This window comes from Phoxinus phoxinus (assembly GCF_949152265.1).
Source record: "Phoxinus phoxinus genome assembly, chromosome: 15".
Classification (NCBI taxonomy): Eukaryota; Metazoa; Chordata; class Actinopteri; order Cypriniformes; family Leuciscidae; genus Phoxinus; species Phoxinus phoxinus.
Window position 1 is genome coordinate 1,252,327 of NC_136890.1, and position 26,562 is coordinate 1,278,888.

The window sequence follows — 26,562 nt, forward strand, 5'->3', positions numbered from 1 at the left end:
GATGTGAATAAAGTTCACTGTGATTTTGTTGATTCAGACAGGTCTAACAGATTTGAGTGATTAAATACTGTTGTTATTAACCTGTCTCCCTTAACATTTATTAGGCATGCAGTCCAGATGGAGGTGACTCTTGAATGTGTCTTTCCTAAGCTCCAGAAAAACAGCTGAGTTCTGTTGAAGAAACTGATTGTGTGATGCGAGCGGGTCACCAGTGGGTACGTGGCTACTCAAAGACGGGATGATTTTCCTGGCCAGGAGACATTCTAACGCAGGGGGTCCCGGACACTGCATCTCCGGATGGAGGTGTTATATGTGAGAAGGTATGAGAGTTGAGCGCTGATTACCAGAGGCCACTGGGGTCAGCAGAGCATTGTGGGGTCAGCAGAGCATTGTTTGACCGAGAAAATGTGAGTTCCTCTATACCACTCACCAGAGAAAACCCCCCCTCGCAATTCACTGTATGGCTTGTTTTCAACTGTGACAAGTCTGATGGAAATTATAGATAAAGAGCTGATGGGAGATGTGCTTTCAAGAGCCAGCTGAGACCATCTGATTGTCATTATTTGTTGGGGAGACAGTAACATAACTTATTAATTTATATCAGGAACATGTTGCCTTATGGGCAAGGAAAATTAAAGAAGTTGATTTTGAACTAATATGTCTATAGGATGGTTTTAACTCCTGAAGGTTAGACATGGTGCTGGTTAAAGATTAAGACAGTTTTTGTAGAGTTTGGATAACAAAGGTGAATTGAGAATTTATACAAGTATTCAAACTAAAGATAACCTTATAAATACTCAGAGCATAATGTATTTTAGATTATTGTAATGGTTCTAATTTGAGTTAAACATTTGTATATTAACATTTATGAACTATTAAGGGTTCTATGATTAATTAAGTTTCAGTCTTAGGAGGCTGTTGAAAATATTATTTGTGTAAGAGAGACGGCTGAGTGGAGGAAGGGATTGGGACGCTGTTTGTCTTTCTGTTATCAGGCCTGGTAAGGCAAGCTTAAACAAAATAATGATGATAAACCAAAACAACCCAGCTGACTTTTCTAAAGAAAAATGAATAATGAACAGATAGAACATTTGAAACGGTTTGAAAGGACATGTAAAATTATATGAAAGCTACAGGAGAATGTGAAGTTTAAATCTTATTTAAACCTTAAATATTATACTTTTAGAGTTAATAAAAAATAAAAAAAAGCAAACATTGGAAATGAGCAGTTAACATATGTGTGTCTAGCATAAGTGTGTGTGATGGGGACAGCACTTTATGTCTTGTGTTAGTTTAGGGCAGCTATTCCGCCTGAATAGTGAGTATATTGTGTCTTTAACCTCTGGAGAGTGTTTTTTCATTACAGATGTGTTAAGGCAAGTGACAAATTTTAAAGAAGGCAAATGCTGAGTGAATCTGATGAGAAGATGATAGAGAACATGGGACGAGCTTTAAGATCACGCTCCGTCTGGTAGTAATTACTTTTGTCATTTATGATGTGGATTTGAATTACTTTTGGATAAGTTTAGGTATTTATATAAATTGGAATTGTGGAGTTGTACAGTTATAGATTTGACGGCAACAACAAAGGGACACATTGGCTAAGTCAATATAAAATTATCCAGAGAGAGCCATTTATGATTATCGTAAACAGGAGGAGAATGTTTTTTTTTGACTGACATTGACCAAGTCTGTACAGCACGACCTGACTTTTAAAAATGGTTGCAAGACCAAACAACAGACCTGAAAAAGCAGGATACGTGGCGAGACTGAGGGCCGTTGCCCTTCAAATACTTCGATAAGAAAATGAGATTGTGACTTTTAAGTGAAGAATGTAATATTTTGTTTCAGAGGCAGAGAAAGATGCCTGGAGGAAGTTTGTCTGAGGGACAACGTTTGGGTTAGTGTTGATGGCAGACTTTATCGAAGACACTATGTTAAATGTTATGTTAAATTGATGATCGAGTTGTGTCGACCATCAAAAGGGGGATGCTTTATGTTTTATTAGGAATAAATGTTGGGAGAACACTAGGGGTAATTGGGTAAAAGCCCTGAAAGAAGCCATTTTTCTACCTAACAAAATTGCTGTCTGGATTGTTTCAACAGGACGTTTCCAAGGGCATCGAAGGCCGTGGCAGAATAGTAGACAAAAGAAAATACGTACTTTACTATCTGATGATAACCTCGAAATTTGTTTTGCTTTACAGAGAGCATGCAGAATTGGGAGACAGGGCAAAATGTGTTGAATAATGGCTATGGATGAATTTTGCTAACTGTCCTGGCCTGATTGTTATTATTGTGGCAGAAAGGTGCTACACCTTGTACAGAGCATAACCTAAAATTTTCCTTTTGCAGAATGTCAGGATGGATTGCATCAAGCTGAACTGATTCTGTTTTTCCAAATGTATGAATACTGACTTGTTAACGATATGTGTTTTTCAGGGGAAAAGGACTCTGACTCTAATAAGCAAGAAATGTCTAATGATAATTGAAAATGAAATGAAAAATAATGGTTTTTGAAAATTCCACAGGCCTACACCAACGCGCCTGGAGGAGGATGTGGACCAACTAATGAATTAAGAATGTGGTTTTGGGATGATTTTGAGGACTTTATTTGAGCTTAGTATTGATATTGGTATATGACAAATGATTTGATTGGTTACTGATTAATTAGAAAATATTTAAGGCAAAGGTTTTCAGGAAGAGAAGATCTATTAATTAATGTAAATTATAAGGATTATTATTGAAGCTGATTAAGTAGAACCACTGCCTGATTGAATTAAAGGTAAAAGAACAAATTATGGTTAGGGAAATGGATATGGGGAAATTGTTGTAGTGTATGAGTTATGATTGTATGTGTTATTCTGATAATTTTGTTATTCATGGGTGAATGTGAGAAAACTGGAATGTCTGTTCAATTGAAAATGACAGTCTATCTGGATGATGATGATGATGAACAAAATTATGCAGATGATTCAAGTAGAGATTACAGTTAAATGTGTTGATGTTTTCTTTTTCTTTCTGAGAACGATTGATATGTAAAGAGGGTTAAAAGTAGCAGTCATCCGTGTTACGAGATGGCGTACAAGGACAGGGTTTGAAACAGGGATTTTTTTTATTTTTTTATTTTTATTTATTTATTTATTTTTTTATCTGTTTGTTTTCCTACTGTGCTATAATCTTTTTCCTTACTAGTGTGACTGCGGTAGTGAGCCCGGCATTAGTAAATTGTTTACTTGCTTGCTAAATAATTAATGGGGCTTTCCCCCACAAAAAACAGCCTTATGCTTCTTCATTCTAAACTTTTTCTTCACAGGTTCAAGGAGACTGATTTTTATGATGTGATGTAATGACTTGAACTTGCATTTATTATTGTTGTTATTATTATTATTATGTTTGATTAATAATGATAAAAAGTGAGGAGTTGTAGTGGCGGTTTTATGATATTCATTGATCTTTAGTAAAATATAGATGATTCAAAGAATGTCACATGTGTGACTCTCACTTGTAGTGAGAGAAGATTCTTTTTATGTACCTGGGGAGGCAGAAGGGAGAGACACTCCAGAGAACAGACGAACAAGGACCTCTGACCTAGATGTCAGAAGGCCATTTGGTGAAGGAGGGCTTAGGAGTTGGCTCTAGTGACGAATCGAAACTAGTGTTATGGCTTCCTGGTCTATGGAAAACCACTGGATGGAAAACTACTGTGGGAGGAGGGCTCTGAAGAAGAAGACCTTGAATCTTAGATAAAAGCTGGTTCAGTCTGTCTGGGGGTGTGTCACTCTTCTGCACAGGGTAACAACTGTGTATTAGACTGCTCCTTCTTGCAAGAATAAATACTTTTAATTTTATAATTTGACTCTGAGTCTCCCTTACGCAGTGATGTTTGTTTGATGAATTTTTGCCACAACAGTACTTTCCTTGAACCCATTGTGCGAGTTCAGTTCACTTAAATACCGCGTGCTTTATATACATGTTGCTGCTGATTGGACTGCAGTTCTGACACACCCACCAAACAAGAGAAAAAGTATCTCGGCGCTTGCGCACCGTTTTGAACTTGAACATGCCCCTGTAGAGGGCTGCAACTTCACTTTTTAAAGGACAATATCTTGGCCGGACTACTGTCAGTGATATAAGTATTTGAAATGAACATGATTTCTTAATGTCTAGTGACATATCAGGGCCATTTTATGATTAATTTAAATACATTTCTTACATACAGCTCATTTAACTAATCAAAACCAATCGCTTGTAAATTACTTGTAACGGAATTCACAAAACATACATAAAATTGTTAGCATATCACTTGATAATCATTTAAGAATGTATTGTAAAAATCTAAATAGGCTATTAAATCAAAATATATGTCCAGCGGCATCCGCTGGAGATGCCGCTGCACTGATGAGACAGGGGTAGCTGCAGCTTGGAGTCATGGGCGTGGCAAGAGGTAGGGGCGTAGTAAGAGGTTTCTCATTGGTCAAAGGAGTTTCCTCCTGGCAACTGCGTTGGCCAATCAGCAGTAACGTACTCGGTTACTAACGTAACCTCGGTTCTCTCTAGGAGAGGGAACGAGTACTGCGTCGAAAGAACGCTACGGGAAAGATATTTCTTTGTCGAGATTGAAGCCTAAAATTAATCCTTAATTTTGTAATATTGTAAAACGCTTTTCTGAAGCATACAACCTAGGCGGAGCAATACAGCTCACCCATTGGCTGCTCTGCCAGAAAAGCACAGCCTATGCGAGGCCAGAGACGCTGACCAATGAGGACGCTTCGCGCCCTTCTGCGTCACCTCCCGCCCAAACAGGCGTGGCCTAGGCCTATAAATACGAGCATAGCTGTCTAACACGCCGATTTTCGTCAATGAAGCGACGCAGCGTGGGCACGCACGGCCATGAGACGCAGTACTCGTTCCCTCTCCTAGAGAGAACCGAGGTTACGTTAGTAACCGAGTACGTTCTCTTACGTAGAGTTCTCTCGTACTTTGTCGAAAGAACGCTACGGGAACCCTATGCAAACCGCCGTGCGTGCTCTTGGATCGACACAGACACCTAAGGGCGCGCACGCCCTGGTATACAAGTGCCTACCCCAAGAAGTATAGGGAGAGCGGCTAAAATAGCATCATCCCTTATAGTAGTGCCTCTTAAGGCATAATAGCATATATATGTAAATATAGATATATATGAGGGGTAATAGCATGCTCATGGGACACATTGTCAGTGAGTGATGCTTAAACATTGAAGTGACCTGGGCCGCAGCGCGGGGCAGGAACACTTATACATATTAACATTGAAGTGACCTGGGCCGCAGCGCGGGGCAGGAACACTTATACATAGTCTTCTAGACCGAGAGCAGTTTAGCCTGCAACGCAGGAACCTCTAGGTTATAGAACCTAATAAATGTAGACGGGGAGGCCCAGCCTGCCGCCATACAGATATCTTGTAACGAGATTCCGCTATACCAAGCCCATGAAGAGGCCATGCCTCTCGTGGAATGTGCTCTGATGCCCAAAGGGCATTCCAATCCTCTAGATGCGTAGGCTAGCGCAATGGCGTCCACTACCCATCGAGACAGACTCTGTTTCGTTGCGGCTCGTCCCTTGGAGCGCCCGCTGAACGAAACAAAGAGCTGCTCCGTCTGTCGAAAAACAGCGGAGCGGGACACGTAAGCTCTTAATGCCCTGACCGGGCAAAGGGAGCTATTTCCGTCCTCTGAGGCCGGCAGGGCCGACAGGGAGATGACCTGAGCCCTGAACGGTGTGTTGAGGGACTTAGGCACGTACCCATGCTTCGGTTTCAATACGACTACAGAGTCGTTTGGCCCGAACTCCATACAAGAAGCTCTCACTGAGAGCGCTTGCAAGTCTCCCACACGCTTCACTGAAGCGAGAGCCAAAAGAAACACGGTCTTGAGAGACAGGTGTTTCATGTCAACTGAGTGAATAGGCTCGAAAGGGGCCCCTTTCATAGCGTTCAACACTGTAGAAAGGTCCCAAACGGGGACTGAAGGAGGCCTTGGAGGGTTTAACCTCCTGGCGCCTCTCAGGAAGCGGACCACCAGGTCGTTCCTGCCTAGTGAACGGCCAAGCGTTGGATTAACGAACGCTGATATGGCAGCCACATAGACTTTGAGCGTGGATGGGGTTCTTCCCTTATCCAATAGCTCTTGCAAGAAGGAGAGAATCTCCGGTTCTCCACACTGAAGTGGTGACAGACCTTGATCTGAACACCATCCAGAGAACACCGACCATTTGGAAGCGTAGAGTCGTCTAGTAGACGGAGCCCTAGCTTGTTCGATCGTGTCTAACACTCCTCTTGGGAGGTTAGCGGGTACCCGTTTATGGCCCATACGTGTAGGGACCAAAGCTCGGGGTGAGGATGCAGAATCGAGCCCTTGGCCTGCGAGAGGAGGTCTCTCCTCACTGGAATCGGCCACGGAGCAGTACTCTTGAGCTGCATCAAGACTGGGAACCAAGGTTGATTCGTCCAGTATGGTGCGACAAGAAGCACTGAGCATCCGCTTTTCCTGATTCGCTCGAGCACTTGAGGCAGGAGTGAGACAGGGGGAAAAGCATAGAGCGGACGGCGGGGCCAGACTTTGGCCAGCGCGTTCGTGCTCTTTGAAAAGAATTCCGGGCAGTGAGCGTTTTCCTGGTTTGCAAACAGGTCTATCTCCGCTCTGCCGAACTTTTTCCACAGCAGACGCACTGTCTGTGTGTGTAGGGACCATTCTCCTGTTGGAACGTTGTTCCGTGAGAGTCTGTCTGGTCCTACATTCAGGCGACCAGGCACATGGATCGCTCTCAGCGAGCGCAGGTTGTGCTGGGCCCATACCAGTATGCGTTCCGTCATCCTGAAAAGGTTTCGGGATCTCACGCCACCCTGGCGGTTTATATAGGCTACTACCGACGTGTTGTCCGAACGGACTAGGACGTGGTGTCCCTTTATCCGAGGACGGAAACGCCTCAGCGCTAAGTCCACTGCCATCATTTCTAGGCAGTTTATGTGCGGTAGTTTGACTCGTTCTGCCCATTGGCCAAAGAACGGTCTGCCTTCGAGCAGTGCTCCCCAGCCTGAGGTGGACGCGTCCGTGGACACCACCTTCAGGCTCGAGGAAGTCCCCAGGCTTACACCTGACCGGTACCAGTCTGACGCTCTCCATGGTGTCAGGGCTGAAACGCATTCCTGATTGACCTTGAGGCGACAACGACCGTGAACCCATGCTCGGCGCGGTACACGCGCTTTTAGCCAGAACTGCAGTGGGCGCATGCGCAGCAGGCCCAACTGTAGAGCTGTCGATGCTGCGGCCATGAGGCCTAGCATTTTCTGAAATCTCCTGAGCGCCACTATATGACCGCTGCGGAAGGATTTCGCCATCCGCAGGGAGTTTCGCCTGCGCTGTGATGACAGTCGAGCTGTCATAGACAGCGAGTTCAGCTCCAGTCCTAAAAAGGAGATCCTTTGACTGGGAAACAGTGAACTTTTCTCCCAATTGACTCTCAGACCTAAGCACTCGAGGTGATCGAGAATTAGGGTCTTGTGGCGGATGAGTTCTGAAGGTGATTGAGCTAGAATCAGCCAATCGTCCAAATAATTCAGAATTCGAATGCCGCGGAGTCTCAGGGGTGCCAGCGCCGCGTCCATGCACACTGTAAATGTACGAGGTGCTAGAGACAGGCCGAATGGCAGGACTGTGTACTGATATGCCTGGCCCTCGAAGGCGAATCTCAAAAATCGCCTGTGACGTGACGCAATTTGTATGAAAATACGCGTCTTTCAGATCTATTGCCATAAACCAGTCTCCTCGGCGAATCTGCGCGAGGATAGCTCTGGTCGTGAGCATTCTGAACTTTCGCTTTGTCAGCGCTTTGTTCAGATGCCTGAGATCTAAAATGGGTCTGAGACCCCCGTCTTTTTTCGGTTCCAGAAAATATCTGCTGTACAGACCCCCTTCGCTCTGAGCTTGAGATAAAGGCTCTATGGCCCCTTTGCTCAATAGCTTCGCTATTTCGGCTCGAAGTAGATGTGCTACTTCTGTTTTCACCGTAGTTTCGACTTTCTCCGTGAAACGGGGAGGGCGTCGATGAAACTGTAGCGAATAGCCTCTTTTTATAGTCTCTAGCACCCATTCTGAGACCCCGGGAAGTCTTTCCCATGCATCTGCACGTGTGACTAGGGGTTGAATGTAATCTGGGCCCTGGTCGCGAAATGGCGGCGACACTAGAGCAACCGTGTGCTGTGACATGGACGCCGTGGTGTGTGAGGCGGGGGGCATGTTTAACACAGTATGCATCCCGCGCGCGCTCAGCTCTCTGTGTCGAGAGAGAGCGCGCGGGACGAGTCCCGTAGGGCTCGTTATATTTGTGAATAAACGTGGGCGCTTGGTGGCACTGTTTTTGTGTACTGACACCGGGAACACTGTTTTTGTGTACTGACTGACCGTTCGTTAGTTTCGTTTTTACAGAAAACCGCGGAACGTGCAGTGTGTAGTGGTTGTGGGCACTTGGCAGTGGGTCACGCTCACTACATGTAAAACACAATCGGCATGAGCCGATTTTATGTGTGCAGACCCTGTGTTGTTCAGGGCTGTGCTTGCACGGGTTGAAAAACCGGGCTCTGGTCGCGAAATGGCGGCGACACGAGAGCAGTCGTGTGCTGTAACATGGGCGCCATTGCAGCGTGATGCGGGGGCGCGCTTAATCGAGCGGGCAGCCCGCGCGCGCTCTCAGCTCTCTCAGCTGAAAGAGAGAGCGCGCGGTGCGAGCCCCGTACGGCTCGGCATGTTTGAGAATAAATGTGGGTGCGTGAACGCGGGTACATTTATAGCACTGGGAAGTACTGTCTATTAGAACTGACTGACCGTGCATTGGTTTCGTTTCATAGAAACCGTGTGACATGTAGCTTGTAGTGATTGTGGGCGCTTGAAAACGGGCACGCTCACTACATATAATGCACAATCGAAATGAGTCGATTTATGTGTGCAAGCCCTGTATGTGTAGGGCTGTGCTTGTGTGTACGAATGGGCACTAGGTCGTGGGCATTACGGATACACACATTACATCATCGGCTGTGGCCGGGACACCGTGTAGCACAGAGAGTACTGTCTATCAGAACCGACTGACCGTACATTCGTTTCGTTTTTACAGAAACCACGGGACATGCAGTGTGTAGTGATTGTGGGCACTGAAAAGCGGGCACGTTCACTAACTTACATGTGAAGCACAACCGACATGAGTCGATTTTATGTGTGCAAGCCCTGTATTGTGTAGGGCTGTGCTTGTGTGTACGAATGGGCACTAGGTCGTGGGCATTACGGATACACACATTACACCATCGGCCGTGGCCGGGACACCAGTAAATACATTTTCAGATTTACCTGGGGCGTCGTGAAAACGGCGTCTGTGTGCAGGCAAACGGGCATTGATGCCGATTTGGTGACTGCAAAATACACTGGCACGGTCGCGAATGTTGGGACTGTGCGAGCGAGACATTTTAGTGAAATCCGGCCGCGGCGGGATTTTAACACTGTAGCTTTCCTCGAAGCAGAAATGCGCATCCTGGCTGAAAACGGGGCTTTCCGGGACTCCGCGATTTCTTCGTGAATTCAGGAAGAAAAGGCGCGGGTCGTGAGGACGGTAACGTACGTTCCTCTGCAGAAAAGCAGCCATCCAGCCGGTAAGCGCATCGATGCTGGTCTTTCTCCGTCGACGCTCACGAGCGGCGGGGGAGGGGAGATCCTCGGAGCTCGCCCATCCCTCGCTACCCGAAGCGAGGAGAGAACAGCAGTCGTCTCCACAGACACGGCTTCATCTTCCTCGTCCATGACGGACGCGGCGGCACACAGCGGCCCTTGTCCGTCGGTCAGAGAGTCGAGCGAAGCGGGCGGAGAAGCTAGCGGCAGCAGCGGCGAGCACCTCGTGGTGAAGGGAGGTTCCGGGCTCCGCTGAGCACGGCGCTTTTCACGGCGCGGCACTACAGCGGGCGGAAAAGATGCAGCTTCAGTAAATGAACGCCAGGCGAGTCCGCAGAGTCACCGTAGGCATCAAATCACAGTGATGGCAGCCGCCATCGACGAGAGCTGAAGCTGCGTGATACTCACAGGCAGGAAACACAAGCACGTGGTCCCCGTCGCTGAGCGGGGCTCTACACGAGCCACAGGAGGTGCGAGGCATCTTGAAAAAGACGCTCGGCTCTTTTAGTGTGGAAAAACTGTGTGACGCGACGGCGAACACACACACAAAACACACACACATAATGTAAAGGATATTCCACGCCGGAGAAGCGCAGCAGGGAACGGCGGCTGAAGGCGGCGATGACCAGCGGCTTCAGGTAAGGGCTCGTCCTGCTGAGGTGCTTGTATCCAAACGGCTGTGGTGGCTCGAATCAATCCAGCGATGCGTGCAGCTTCGTTGAATTTAAGAAAATCGGCGTGTTAGACAGCTATGCTCGTATTTATAGGCCTAGGCCACGCCTGTTTGGGCGGGAGGTGACGCAGAAGGGCGCGAAGCGTCCTCATTGGTCAGCGTCTCTGGCCTCGCATAGGCTGTGCTTTTCTGGCAGAGCAGCCAATGGGTGAGCTGTATTGCTCCGCCTAGGTTGTATGCTTCAGAAAAGCGTTTTACAATATTACAAAATTAAGGATTAATTTTAGGCTTCAATCTCGACAAAGAAATATCTTTCCCGTAGCGTTCTTTCGACGCAGTACGAGAGAACTCTACGTAAGAGAACCATAGTTCTCTTCTCGTAATTTCCTTTAGCTAAAAAAAGTGGAAAGAAGGGGGTCTTCACGTTTATATACTGTCTATGGGTCTTCACTGCGTTCTATTCAGACAAAGAGTTTGATGGCTTCTGTTCTATGGACTGCTACTACAGTATGAATCAGTGAAGGAATGAGTTTTGACTTAGGAATGAGTTTTGACTTAGAACACAAGCCTTTGATGACATTCTATTGACGTTTCAAAAAATGAATTGTAAAAATGACAACTGAATAAATGTATTTTGTATAAAATGGTCACTGGTGTTTGTTTTGCTTAATTGATTAATGTCACTTAAAAGTTTATTAAACTGTTTTTACTTCATTTTATAATTATATGGTGAGTGTTTGATCAAACATGTACAGTATATATGCCTTTATACAGCAAAAACATTTGCTGTACCATTATTATAAAAATAACATTACTTTTAGTTTGTATGTACTTTAAATGAAAGTTCAAAACTAGTATGACTTTAATAGTGTCAGGAGATATTTTTATCTTTAAAATAATAATTTAATTTTTTTTAATGATATTTTTATTTTATTATTTAGTTCAAGTACAGACATTTCAAGTATAATGCAATAAATAAATAAAACAAGATTAATACAAGGCATTGTAAATACAGCTCAAAATGTGTAAACCAGAGAATAACAGTAAGTATAAAATGCACATAATATAAATAAATGCAAAAATAAAAGTTTATAATATCAAGGTAGTTATAGATATTTTCAAAAACTTTGTTTTGTGATCTCATGTTTGAAAGGCTTTCTCAAGTATACTGTGAGATCAGTGTTATAAAAGGTAATATATGAGGGTTTCCTTTATTTTTGTCTTATGAATATAAAACTATAAAAAATATCAATCCAAAATAATTGAATTATATAATTTAGTTTTTCAGAAAAATATGGGTTTTGGAAACAAAGTAAAATGCCATGAGGTTCTAAATTAAGACAATATGTTTCTCATATCTATTTTAAAGTCAGTCCAAAAAGAAATAGAAAAATGGCAAGACAAAAATAAATGTTCAATATCTTCAAGTGATGTGTTACAAACATAGGTTACAAAAAGTGCATTTATCACAAACAGTATAAATGTTTTTTAATGATTGATCCTATAAAAAGTCGCGGTGGTGATGACGTCATGTAACCCACGTCATACAGAAGGTTTCGAAGGTAACGTACTTTTGAATGTATTCTTAATATCATTATAGCTATTTTTACAGTGAAAGAAATGTATTTGGTCTTGAATAATTATTTGTGTAATTATAGTGATTAGGTTTATGGCTCGCTTTTATGCGGATCAGGAAGCTTTTCGCGTCCAATTGAAAATACCTTACGGCACGCCCCATTCCTCTCGGCACGCCCCATTCCTTACCGACCTCATGGCATGCCCATTGCTCCAGCCTGCAGTTACCTCTACTTGGCACTGATGGCCGCTGGAGATGCCACCGGAAGTGCCGCTTCGAGATGCCGATGCCGCATTTTGCGCTTGCTCTTTCTCGGAATTAGTCCTACATACAAGAGCGTTTTAATGACAAAAACTTTACAAACGTCTTGAAATACATCATCTGAACAATATCTCGAGGTGTGGTAACTGTAGTATAAGCGGAATAATTGACTTCAGGCCGTTGAATTATTAGAAAAATAATGCACACCCGAGGAGTAACGGCCACTCCGCTTCGCGACCGCATCACCACCTCGGGTGTGCATTATTTTTCTAATAATTCAACGGCCTGTCGTCAATTATTCCTTACTTACTGTTGTGAGAAAATTCCAGAACAACTGCAGGGGGGAGGGGCCGAGGGGGGACCCAGAACATGTGTTACTCTTTGAAAAATAACCCAGAAACTCAAACAACCCAGGAATTGGATCAAAATATTAGCCATATAACCCAGAAAATGGGTACTCTCTGAAAAAATATCCCATAATTTTAACCCAACACAAATAACCCAGAAAATGGGTTGAAGAAATAACCCAGGAGTTTTTAGAGTGTTCCTTATCCCGTTAAAAAACACATTACAGTATGTAACCATATATTCCGTCCGTTCGGAAAAAAAGTTGCACTAACTGTTCGTTACCAGCAGCATTTGCCGTCTGGCAGGTAACTTATGGCGCTTTTCCACTGCATGGTTCGGCTCGGTACGGTTCGACTCGGCGCGGAACGGTTCGGCTCGCTTCGCTTTTCCACTGCGTGGTACGACTCGACTCGGCTCGGTACGGTTCGGTTCGCTTTAGCTCGGTTGCTTTTCCACTGCAGTTAGTACCGCTTCAAAGTGGGTGGGACGGTGGTAGCCGTGTGCAGCTAAGAGCTGTGCTACTTCCGCTCCTCGGCAACCAACGAGAGGAACGTCTGCACCTCGTCCACTGACCACGATTCAGCCATTTCTTGTTTGATTTTTTTGTTACTTTTTTTGTCAAGTAAATACTCTAAAAACAGGTGCTACCGCGTTGGCTGTTGTCTGGCTATTTAAATCTAGCGGGTTTAGTGTCTCGTGTCGCAAATACAATGACGAATGAAGTGACGATTCTGTCTGACCAATCAGTGATCTGCAGTATTTTCACGTCACATTATAGTATCGGTACGGTACGCTTGGAACCTCAACAGAGGTGGTACCATTTAAAGCGAGCCGTACCGTACCGTACCATGCAGTGGAAAAGCGCCAAAGCGTGCCGTACCGAACCGTACCGTACCATGCAGTGGAAAAGCGCCATTAGCTGCTGGAAGAGGTGTTAGTGAGGCCAGCAGGGGGCGCTCACCCTGTGGTCTGTGCGGGTCCTAACGCCCCAGTGTAGTGATGGGGACACTATACTGACAAAGAGCGCCGTCCTTTGGATGAGACGTTAAATTGAGGTCCTGACTCTCTGTGCTCATTATAAATCCCAGGATGTCCTTCGAAAGAGTAGGGGTGTAACCCCGGTGTCCTGGCTAAAATATGCCCAGTGGCCTCTGTCCATCATGGCCTCCTATTCATCCCCATACACTGATTGGCTTCATCACTGTCTCCTCTCCACCAGTAAGCTGGTGTGTGGTTGGCGTTCTGGCGCAACATGGCTGCCATCGCATCATCCAAGTGGATGCTGCACATTGGTGCTGGTTGAGGAGATTCCCCCCTTCTATGTAAAGCGCTTTGAGGTCTCAGATAAAGCGCTATATAAATGTAACGAATTATTATTATTATTATTATTATATTTGTACAGCTCCTTTCTCAGGAGCTCCGCTAAGAACAGGTCGATTTTGGCCTTTCTAATTAATATTCATGAGCCTCTCTAATCTGATTGGCCTGTTGTTTTCTGAGTGACACACGGCCAGGCCAACCACAGGTAACTAGAGTCATGTATGCTGTAGCCTGCTGTGGATTGGTGATGCTCACAAGTAAGGTAAGTAAAACGCCTGTAATGATGGACATTGCTGAGGGAAATGTTATCCGGCCTTATGTTCGAGCCGGACTCAGACCCAGAATCGGCGACAACAGGAGACAAACAACCGCCTCCTTACTTTCGGCGTTATTCTTAGAGTATTATAATTACCATTAACGCTAAGACCTTTTTTAGTTGATTTTCTTTACTGTATATTTATTTTTAGACTTATAGTGGTTAAAAACCTGTTAGCCTTCACCAGAGCGAGGACGCTCTGAAGCGTTTTTTTTTTTTTTATAGTTCAAAGTTACTATCAGATTTAATGTTATTACCTTGACAAACTATACATCATTAAAAAGATATAAGTCTCACGTTTCAGTATTTGACCACTATTGTATTCTGAGAAACTTATAGTGACAGTTATGTCTTAATTTGTGTCAGGATTTATGTAATGAAAAAATGAGTCGATACCTTTAATATGAATTATGAGCGTCAGCTGCTCCATTCATAAAAAAACTCTCCTGCTGTTGTCATGAGTTCCCTTTCGAAGGGAACTCAACAATACGTCATCGACGCTATGGGGAAACGCCTCAGGCGTGACAGGTGTCTGAAATCACAATCAAATCACGTCAATCACATTGACCGGCGACAGCCCGTGAATCATCACGTGAATGATTAACGTGCGACCTGGAAGTATATAAGGGCGCCTTGCAAACATGACAAATCATCTTTTCGTCTTCAGGGACTGTATGTTTGAACGCAAATTCACGAACGGAGAAATGAAGCGTGCAGCAAAAGCCAGTTGCTTTCTGAAGTGTGCCGACCCGTGTCCTCGATATCTGACGCCGGAGGACACACACCAGCTGTGCGTTTTTTGCCTGGGTGAAGAGCACGCACGGGAGGTTCTCGAGGGAGCTTCCTGTGCAAACTGTGAGCGTTTTTCCTTGAAAACGCTCCGCTCTCGTCTGTCCCTCTTCTCGAGTGAAGGGGGGTCAGCATCTGGGAAGCCCCGTGGTTCAGGTCCCGCTCGTGCCGAGGCAGAGCGGCGACTTGCGATATGGGGCTCCCAGATGGAGCTTGTCGATCACCTTGAGAGGGCTGTAAACCTCTCAGATGACTCGACAACTGACGGGGGTGAGCTGCAGGTGGATGATGATAGCCTTTCACCGACTATTCCTGCAGCTAGTGCTCTTCAGGACGCGCAGGAGATGGCTGAGGAGGTTGAGAGTCAGGTGGATTCTGAACCCCCTCAGCCATCCTGCCCCGTGTATGCAGAGCTGGTGGATGTGATGGAGCGCGCCGCCGGCAAGCTGCAGCTGCCATGGCAGCGCGCTAGAGGAGAAACCGCTCGTGGCAGGCTCGATGATCGGTTTCTCCCCGGCCATAGACCACCAGCTCAGGTGAGCCTTCCATTTCTCCCCGACCTCCACACTGAGGTCGAGAAGGCATGGAAGAATCCATATTCTGCCCGTATTCACCGGCATCAGCGGGCTAGTTTCGCTGATGTCGAGGGGATCGGAGAGTATGGATATGTGTCGATGCCGCCCATTGACGAGACGTTTGCGAACTATCTCGTCTCTGGACGGGCGTCGACACTGAGAGCTCCAACCCTACCATCCAAACCGCTGAAAACTACGGCCCGTTTGAATGGTAGAGCATACTCGGCAGCAGGTCAGGCTGGTGCTGCCCTGCACACCATGGCGGTCCTGCAGGCGTACCAGGCCGACCTGCTGAGGGATCTCGACCAGGGGGCAGGGTTGTCCCCTGAGGCGGTGGCTGAGCTGCGCCGCACCACAGATCTTGCTCTCCGGGCCACCAAACAGACCGCTGCTTCGATCGGCCGGTCGATGGCAGCAATGGTGGCCACGGAGAGACATCTGTGGTTGAATCTGGCCGACATCGGGGAGAAAGAGAAGTCCTTTCTCCTCGATTCGCCGGTTTCGCCCTCTGAACTCTTCGGCACCTCCGTAGAGGCGGTGGTGGGGAAGTTCAGAGAGGCGAAGGCGCGCTCAGCAGCATTTAAAACATGCATACCGTTGAGATCCGGGTCCGCGCCCAGGCAGGCGGGAGGACCTGGCCCATCCCGGTCTGAGGACCAGAGGCGGGGCCAGCGAGCCAGTGTCACCTCTCGTGCGCCCCCTCCAGGTAGGAGCAGGGCGCAGAAAAGGCGTGACTCCCGCAACAGGAGAGATTTGAGGGATGTTATCCAGCAGAAGCGTCAGCGCCGCTGAAGGATAATTCCCTCCGAGGGTCATCATATCTGCCCTCTCCTGCTTCCGACTCCCCAGGCGTTCATCACATCAGGCCTGGGGCGGGGCCTATGATGAGAACGATGTTCTGATGGCCCGCCTAGGCTTGGCCTGTGAGAGCGCCTCTTTCAGGCATGTAAAGTGATGGACCCCAGGTTCCTTAGAAACTACCTGGCGAGTCTTCACTCCGCACGCCGCAGGTGAGCTGTCTGGTCTTCTTAAGAGTAATTTCTGAAGAATGTATACTAATATGTATCTCTCTACAGACCTCGTTCCCTGTATAGAGTTATGGGCATGTCAATGCAGAAAGAATGAGGTAAGGAGGAAAAATCTGGATTATTGGGGCCCTGAAGTTCCCCTTTAGGTGGCTGGCTCTTAGCCACCTCAGGGTGGAGTAGTTGGTCTCTCTCAATTAGGAACAGTTTTTTTGTTCTGAGTTTGACTGACGCTTGAGCTTCAGATAGATCTTTATGTCCGGCCCACGGGACCGTTTGACTTCCTTCCTGAGTACATCGCCCCCTTTGAGCTCTGTCTGAAAGAAAATTTTTCATTGGGCTGAGCGATTCTGCAGCCATTTGTATGAAATAATAATAACTATTTTTCTGTTAGGCTGTGGCTCCTCCGAGCCCTCAGGTAGATCTATGCTTGCAGGTTGGCCCTCACCAGGGCCGCCTCTTTAGCTGGCCTAGGCTGTGCCAGGGATAGTAGAGGCGCTCTGCTTTAGCATTTCTGCCTCTGAACCTTCACTGTGTGAATTTAGGTTCCTAGCATCCCTGTATGACAGCCTCCTCCAATGGAGTCGTTAGGCCAAGGCCCGCCCCCTTCTCTGCATTCTGGGGCGACAAGAGTAATGCAGCGTGGTGCAGAGGTATGGTTTATAAAGATCCTGGGTTAGGCCTCAAATAGGCCTCCCCGGTACAATGTGTCTTTATTGAGCAGGGTGAGGCCGCCTTTCGCCTCACGAGGAGGCTGGGTCTGTTTGCCCGACCCTGCCGTGCAGAACTAGCATACGGAGTACTCCCCTGGGATACAGGGCAGGTCTGAGTCCTTCACTTTCAGTTCTGTATTATCCTACCTCGCACCACTATGGCTCGGGTTGAGCGGAAAGTTCTAGCCTTCACTTCTTTTTTGGGTCGAAGTACGCTCCCCTGAAGCCAGAGCATTGCCATGAGCTGACGCCCATGCTTACAGTTGGTAGGCCCCTGACTTTGGGGCCTCCATTGAGGCAGAGTGGCGTATGTTGTACTCCCCTTGCTCAAAGGGTGCTAGCGCTCTCGCTGAGTACACTGCCATGGGCAATGCGATTAGGTACCAGAATGCTGTAGGCGCTGTCTAAACAGCTTATCTGCCAACGAAGGCTGCGCCATTAGGTAGTAGGCCTCAGCAGGCCTCCTGAATGGGCAGCTCCCATGAGGGCGCTGTAGGCCAGCTCACCTCATGTGGCTGGCCTTGGTGGTTCGGGCAGTTGACTCATTGATGGGTAGTAGGCCCTAAACAGGCCTCCTCGGAAGTGAGTCCCAACATTGTGGGACATACTTGTTGGTGTGGTATGATTCCCAACAGTGTACCTTTGGAGCAGATTGACTTGCTGTCAGCTAGTAGGCCCAACCAGGCCTCCCTGATAGGCGAGTCCCCAGTGGGCTGGCCTTAACTGGCCGCCTTCGAACTGTCACCCAGATTCAGGGCTCATAGCTACCAGTTGTTTAAGATTACTATCAGGTAGTAGGCCTCCTCAGGCCTCCCTGAAGGTGAATTCCCACTTACGGTGGCTTTCAGGTAGTAGGCCTTACCAGGCCTCCCTGTAGGCAAGCCCAAAGGACTGGCAACTGGACAGCTAGCCTGACCTACTATCAGGTAGTAGGCCTCACCGGGCCTCCCTGAAGGCATGTTCTCACATAATTGTGATTATCAGGTGGTAGGCCGCTCCGGGCCTCCCTAAAATGTGAGCTCCCAAGTATCGTGGCTGTCAGGTAGTAGGCCTCACCAGGCCTCCCTGAAGGTCCCACATACTGTGGTTATCAGGTTACAGGCCTCACCAGGCCTTCCTGGTGATGAGCTCCCACATGCTGGGGTTATCAGGTAATAGGCCTCACCAGGCCTCCCTGAAGGTGAGTTCCCACATACTGTGGTTATCAGGTTACAGGCCTCACCAGGCCTTCCTGGTTATGAGTTTCCACACGTCAGGTTACAGGCCTCACCCGGCCTTCCTGAATGTGGGCTCCCACATATTGTGGTTATCAGGTTACAGGCCTCATCCGGCCTTCCTGGTTTTGAGCTCCCACACACGGTGGTCGCTAGGTTACAGGCCTCTCCAGGCCTTCCTGGTCATGAGAGCTCCCACATACTGTGGTTATCAGGTTCCAGGCCTCACCAGGCCTTCCTGGTTATGAGGTCCCACATACTGTGGTTATCAGGTTACAGGCCTCACTAGGCCTTCCTGGTCATGAGAGCTCCCACATAAGGGAGTTATCAGGTTACAGGCCTCACCAGGCCTTCCTGGTTATGAGCTCCCACATACTGGGGTTATCAGGTTACAGGCCTCACCAGGCCTTCCTGGTTATGAGCTCCCACATACTGTGGTTATCAGGTTACAGGCCTCACCAGGCCTTCCTGGTTACGAGCTCCCACATACTGTGGTTATCAGGTTACAGGCCTTACCAGGCCTTCCTGAATATGAGCTCCCACATACTGTGGTTATCAGGTAGTAGGCCTCCGGGCCTCCCTGTGAGTGGTTCCCCAACCATGCTGGGTTCTGGAAGCTAGTGGCCGCCTGCTATCAGTTCAGCTGGCCTTATTAGGCCGTTGTTAAAGCGAGCTCGTGCCCTGGCTCAACTAAAGTGTTCATCCTCTGCTTCTGGTTCCCTCCGGGAACTTCTTACTCTGCCTACAGCCTGGTTTCCTACCAGTCGGTCCATTGCTCCCCTCACTGAGGGTCTCTATGAGTGTTTGGACTCCTGAGTCTGGTCAGACGGTCGTAGGCCTCTCGTGAGGCCTCCCAGTTAGATCAGCCCCTAGGCCTTCATAGGCCTCCTCAGTGTTTCAAACACAAACACTGGGTAGATCCGTGGATCGAGTAGAGAAACTCCCCTCTCTAGCAAGGGTTTAAAGCACTATGCTGAGTCATACTCTCCGGGATATCCCGTCTCTGAGATCCGGGCTGAGGGTTCACTGCCAGCTTCGCAGTCCCTCGGGTTGGATGCCTTACCTAAGGCAAATGTCCAGAGGCTCTGTCTCCAGACAGACAGGAATTTGGCCAGACTGTAGTGTCCGACGTAGTGACACCAGGTCAGGCCGTCCTGGTGGCATTTCGGGTGGTATATTCCCCCGTATAGTGACTGGCTGGGGTTCCCTCGGGTTCCCTAGCCACATTCCCTAGAAGGGACCCCTTCTAAATTGAAGTTGTGGTCCTAGGCCTTTGAGCAGGCCCAGGTAGGCCTTCGGATTACATATTTGGAGTTCCTCCTGCTAGGCTTATAGCTTGGGCTATGACCGTAGGGAATGCGGTCACTGACAGCCCAGTGTGACCTGAGGGTGAGTGGTTCTTGCATTTCATTTGAATTTGCTGGTTCTGACAGTTGTCACTGCCTCCTGGCATGCACTCCCCTTAGCATGGCGGCGTGGGTATATCGTTCCCCATAGCGTCGATGACGTATTGTTGAGTTCCCTTCGAAAGGGAACGTCTCAGGTTACAACTGTAACCTATGTTCCCTGAGAACAGGGAACGAGACAATACGTCTCCCTGCCATGCCTCGGGGCCTGCCTACCAAACAGTCCCTTCAGACGAAGGATGATTTGTCATGTTTGCAAGGCGCCCTTATATACTTCCAGGTCGCACGTTAATCATTCACGTGATGATTCACGGGCTGTCGCCGGTCAATGTGATTGACGTGATTTGATTGTGATTTCAGACACCTGTCACGCCTGAGGCGTTTCCCCATAGCGTCGATGACGTATTGTCTCGTTCCCTGTTCTCAGGGAACATAGGTTACAGTTGTAACCTGAGACGAACTCTTGACAAAACAACGTCCGTCAGGGCTTTTGGCTCAAAAATGTGCAGATTTGGAGAATATTGCTAGATTTTCATAGGTTTACATCAGATTTCTATAGACAGGAATAATATTTATTGAATTTATATCAAAATGCGTCGATTTTATCATAATGCGCGCTGGATACTCTGATGTACTGTGTTTTCAATCCATACAGCAGCCGGAGGGCGCTCTATGGCTCTATGCACAGTATTTTCCGTGCACTGCACATGAAGAAGAACATAACATGACATTTCCGGACGCCACCACTAACATAAACAAAGCTAACAGAGAGATCGCTGTAACATGCAGATAAAGATGTTTTGAAGACAATAAACATGATTGCAATGATATTTGATTTACCTGTGTTCTAGCCATGTCAGGTATTTTTATAATAATAGATTATATTTATAATGTAATGCTAATCGATATAGACTTTGTCATTGTGCAGAATACTAGAACATATAGTATTTTCTGTCTGATTTTCTTTTCTGAAGCCAAATAAGCTCACATAAGGTTATTTAAAACACTCGACTTGCGCTATAAAGTAAGTTTGGAGCACAAACATGGTTTTAATCTCATAAATTGTCGTGTATTGATGGTGTGCTAAGCTAACATGCTAACGTTAGCTAGCTCAGGTGCACCTGCCATCTAGCTGTTATTTTTATGATTTTTTCTAAATAGGAATGCTTACTGAAATGTTTCTTTATTCAAAAAAGGCATTTGATACAGTTTCAAATGTGAAGTGATAATTATGAAAGAAATTAGGGGGTGAAACGGCGTGATTAGCCAGTCGTTAGCCATTATAATGGAGACAAAGGAAAAGCATATTTATGGCCATAAGCAGGCTGGAGAGGTGTGAATGTGTGCAGGGGAGACTGACACTGAATGGGTCTCGTTTGCACCACAAAACAATAGAGACAATAGACTGAATAGATGCTTATAGATGACAATAAACACAAGTTTGCATTTTAGAGTCAATTCAAAATAAAGTCATTTGAGATGATCTTGAAAAACATTTAACAAAATACAGAGTTTTAGACTTATCACCTTCAAATTTTAAATATAACATGGTCAGACATGTGTCTTTAGCTGGAGTGTATTTCTAGAGTGCTACAGTGCCAACTTCAATTTAATTTTCATGAAGATGTTTCATAAAAATAAATTTCTAATAACTTACACAACTTTGAAGCTATTCATAATTTTTTTTTTCATTATGACAATAATTCATTCTACATTTCCAATAAAGTGCCAGGTGTCAGCTTTCAAATGAGATCATACTTGTGCTTTTAGGACAAAGGGTACATGAACTGTATCTATTTTAGGTTGGGTATGCAATTTCTGGGGATTTTTCAAAAGTGGCGCTTCAGGCTAACAGGTTAATAAAGTCAAATAATGGAATGAGAGATTGTCAGTAATTGTGTTCCTATTGGTCAGTGTTAGAGGATCTGTGCAACAACTGAGGCTTAGCCTGACAGTTAGCCTGCCCTGGACCAGGCTAGTTTCCCAGCATAAGTTGCCAGGGTAACTGAGTTTGAACTATTTTAAGTTTGCTTTATGAAACAGAATCAACCGACAATAAGTCTGACTAACCAAAATAAGTCTGGCTTATACTCTAATCTTGGTTTATGGAACAGCCCCCTGTTGGGTCACTATATACAGTTATGATTTGATATAATAGATTCCAGTTTATTATTTCTGTGAATGACTAGCAGCAATCTGCTTCTGGGTCCGTTTTATGTCGGGTATCTGAGTTTATCTTGGATATTAATGATGTGTGTCGATTGAGATGATTGAAGTGAATGTGATGTGATTTCAGACTCAAGCTGCGCACACAGAGCGTCAGATTAAACAGCAGTTTGAGAAGCTTCATCAGTTTCTCAGAGATGAAGAAGAAGCTGCAGTCACTGCACTGAGGGAGGAAGAGGAGCAGAAGAAGCAGATGATGAAGGAGAAGCTGGAGGAGATGAACACACACATCTCAGCTCTTTCACACACAATCAAACACATGGAGGAGATGATGGAAGCCAATGACGTCTGCTTTCTGAAGGTCTGATCTCAGATCATTGGTTGTTTGGTTGATGATTGATTGAGTTCTTGGTGATAATGGTGTGTTTGTTCTGCAGGAGTTTCCAGTCTCAATGGAAAGGTGAGTGATCTGCTCCTGTCTCTGGTCTCTCTGGTTCTGACCCAAAGCCACTGCAGTTCTGACTCCTGAATGTTCCTCCAGAGTCCAGAGCTCACAGCCGGATCCACAGATGGCTTCTGGAGCTTTGATTCATGTGCCACGATACTTGGGCAACCTGCCGTTCAGAGTCTGGAAGAAGATGCAGGACATCGTCCAGAACAGTGAGTCTGACTGCAGGAGATCTGAGCTGGACATGATGGAGTTACAGGCTCTTCATGACACACACTGATAGATAGATAGATAGATAGATAGATAGATAGATAGATAGATAGATAGATAGATAGATAGATAGATAGATAGATAGATAGATAGATAGATAGATAGATCCGAGTTTGGTGTTTGTTAGGTTACAATTTAAAACAAATAATGCTAACACAATCACCATGTTTCTTGCATGTGTTAAAATATGCTAATATGACTAACATGCTGCTAGCATGATTAACATGTTGTTAGCATGGTGTTAACATAATTAGCATGCTGCTTACTGTGTTTTAGTAAGCATTTTTTAAATATGTTTCAACACTTAGCTAATCGCTATTAGCATGAAGTTATTCTTCTAGCATGCATAGCATGATGGAAGTCCTCTTTGCTAGCATTGGTCAAAGAAGCCATCAACCATGTCTCTATGATGTTCTGGTTCAGATATATATGTCTTGTTGAACAGTTGCTAGGGTACTCTGTTTAGTTGCTAGGGAGTGGCTTGGCAGCTGCCAATGATGTTACTTCAAAGGCTGCTTGCCAGTATGAATGATATAAACCAACCGCAACTCCTCTATGACATTCAGATTACAAGATATGCCTCTTTGGATTTGGGTTGCTAGGGTTGTCGACAATGGTTGCTAGGGCGTGGCTAGGAAGTGTTAAAGGTGATTTGTGTTTGTAAGTTGTGATGCTTTGCCTTCACTAATAATAAATCATTTCTCAAGTCCACATAATAAGTCAAACACAACAGACTCATAATAAACTAATGTAAAGCAAACACAGACTATAAGAGCCAATAAACTGAAGATGATCAGATGCTGGAGATCAGACACACACTTACAGTTTTTACAGCATAAATCTCAACAGATCTCATTGATTTATTGTTATTTAACTTTCCCAGAGTATCAGTTTCTCTTGATGGACACACACGTCTGAATGCCATATTTAATGTGTGTAGTTGATGCCGTTAAACACTGATGATGAAGACGAGTGTGGAACTAATAACAGCGCTGACAGTGATCAGAGGAAAGTGTGTGTGATCAACAGACGAGTGTCATAACTCATAATAATCTGTGTTGGGTTCACTCTTGATCATCATATGAAGATCAGAATAAAAGCCTCTGTTGATTGTGTCTCATCAGCTCCTGTGATTCTGGATCCAAACTCGGCTCATCCAGATCTCCTCCTGTCTGATGATCTGACCCGTGTGAGATACAGCGGGAACTATCAAACTCTTCCTGATAATCCAGAGAGATTTGACTGTTATCCCTGTGTTCTGGGTTCAGAGGGTTTTAACTCAGGAACACACTGCTGGGATGTGGAGGTTAAAGAGAGTTTATGCTGGAGTCTTGGAGTAACTAAAGCATCAATCCGGAGGAAGGGAGGCGGTTTCTTCAACACTGATGTCTGGAGTGTGGAGTATCATCAGTACGGACGGCCTTCAGGTTTAGGTTTTCGTGTTAAACAGAAGCTCGATCGTGTGAGAGTGAATCTGGACTATGACGGAGGAACGGTGTCGTTCTCTGATCCTGTAACTCACACACATCTACACACATTCACAGCCACCTTCACTCACACACTCTTTCCATTCTTCCGGTGTTCTGACTCTCTGAGGATCTTACCGGTCAATAGTCAGTAAACGTCACTCCTGTAGATCTGGATCTTCTGCTTTCATCATGTTTTCAATATTTACTCCATATCACACGAGTAAGAGTGCTGTTGATCTGAGTATCAATGCGGTGGCTGTGATTGGGCCGTGATGATCACATGACTGATATCCAGCACTACAGCAACACTCAGATCAATAAACAAGTTTTCATTTATATTCCACTTCACACAATTAGACCATTAGAGAGTTTTAGCATTCATGTTTTCAGGATAACTGACATTTACCAGATTATTTCTGTCAATGGGCCCTATCTTGCACCCAGCGCAATTGACTTTGAACACCGACGCATGTATCATTCCTATTCTGCACCCGCGCACAGCGGACTTTTCCCTCCACAGACGCACGTCGGTAAATTAGGAAATGAACTTGCGCTCGCGGGGGCGGTTCAGCGAAAAGGAGCGTGTTCCGGCGCAAAACTTCCATGGTGCTATTTTCCAGTTGTAGAAAGCAATTGCGCCATTGACCAGGAAAAAAACAGTCTAAAGACAGTGGCGCTTTACGCGTTAGTGATATGGTATTTTAAGGGCGCGTGCTTGGCCATAATGTTAACGCGCATCCACTTTGATTCTCTAATATAAACAGATGCAGCAGTTTTCATTTTTGCAAATCATACATTATTACAAGGAAAAATATTAACACACGAGGGAGATCATTGTTGTGTCCATGAAGATGTGAAAAATATCTATCTAGATAAAAAAAAAATCTAGATTAGGCTACACATTTACTAACCAAATTATACGCCTGTTTAACCGAAGCTAATTTGGGTGGGTTTCTCCCATCATCCCCAATGTCACTTCTCTGTGTTTTACAGCCCTGACGAGAACGTCGGTTTCCTCGGCTGTGAACCGCTCCTGGCGTGCGCCGGCAAATCCGCCGTTAATAGCGATCCGCCACGGAACAAGCGCGCCGGCTCTTAAAGGGAATGTGAGAGGACGCTCTGATTGGTTTATTTCACGTTACGCCCAAACCACACCTATGAGTAATGAAGCTACTTCAGACTAACCCCTTTTAGATTTGCGTCGGGCGCAAGATTCATTTATCGCGCTGGGAAAATAGCAACAGCGCCGGGATTCGCCCACAAAGTTACTTGCGCTTTGCACTTTGACACTTGCGTTTCAGATCGTCAAAATAGGGTCCAATGTGTGTTTATTCATTTCTAACTTTTTGCATCATAAATATATATATGTGTAACATGAATGCTGTGTCTCTCTTTTGGTTCTCTGTGACCTAAGCTGAATCTGAAATCGTCTAACCCTCATTCGCTATTCCTTACGTTAGTCCACTAATAATGTCCACTTGAAGGAGTGAATGAATAGGAGTGAACTCGGACAGCCGCTGAGCGTACATCGGTTGTACACTCGCCACTGCAGTGCATTGTGGGATAGAATGGGTGCACTCAATAACGTCCACTATGGTTTCGGACACCACTATAAATGGCTGTCGCTTCAAATAACGCCCTATTTGAGGGTTTAGGGGCGATTTCAGATTCTGCCCTAGTTTTCCTCCTGTGTCTAATTAGTCATCTTGTTCGTTCTGTCAATCATCTTGTTAATTCTCCTGATTATTCAATCCCTGTGTCCGAAACCGCCTATCCACTACATAGTGCACTATATCGGGTGTCGGCCATTTTGTAGTGGTGTCCGAACTCTGAGTGAACGACATCATTCCCTACATTCGTTCACTACTTTTACCCACAATCCTCTTTGATTTTGAGTGTAAATCCAAAAAGAGAAATATTTATTTATAGATTTGCTTGTAACTTTACTTCCTTTGCAGAATCTGAAAATGTTTTTTTAAAATAATTCATGAATTGTACATTTGTAAATGTGAACAGAGATTCCAAGGGAAAAGCTGGATTTGATCCATATCAGCAATCAGAAATATTTTTTCACAGATTTCAAGCTAGCACAGAAATGACCAAATATAACTTTGAAATACATTTACATATGTTTAATCAGCAATTCATCTCTGTATCAATTTATGGATTAAATTTATTTGGATATAAATAATTGTTATATGCAGAATGTTATATTTGGTCAGGTCTGTGCTTGAGATTTGTAAAGGTGTAATGTAAGGCATCTCTGTTTTATGTTATTAGTTGTGGAATCCAACCGTTCAGTAG

At 45.6% G+C, this 26,562-nt stretch overlaps 1 protein-coding gene across 1 annotated transcript in view; it reads left to right on the forward strand.

Moving 5' to 3' along the window:
* The window catches only part of LOC307011406 (nuclear factor 7, ovary-like), an 81,647-nt gene extending 56,970 nt beyond the window's left edge, over positions 1-24,677 (forward strand). Inside the window, exons 3-6 of the mRNA XM_079637027.1 lie at positions 22,202-22,432; positions 22,509-22,531; positions 22,613-22,731; positions 23,914-24,677. Coding sequence (XP_079493153.1) covers positions 22,202-22,432; positions 22,509-22,531; positions 22,613-22,731; positions 23,914-24,410 — 870 coding nt within the window. The 3' untranslated portion in view covers positions 24,411-24,677. The remainder of the gene's footprint in view (positions 1-22,201; positions 22,433-22,508; positions 22,532-22,612; positions 22,732-23,913) is intronic.
* The last annotated feature ends 1,885 nt before the right edge of the window (positions 24,678-26,562 follow it).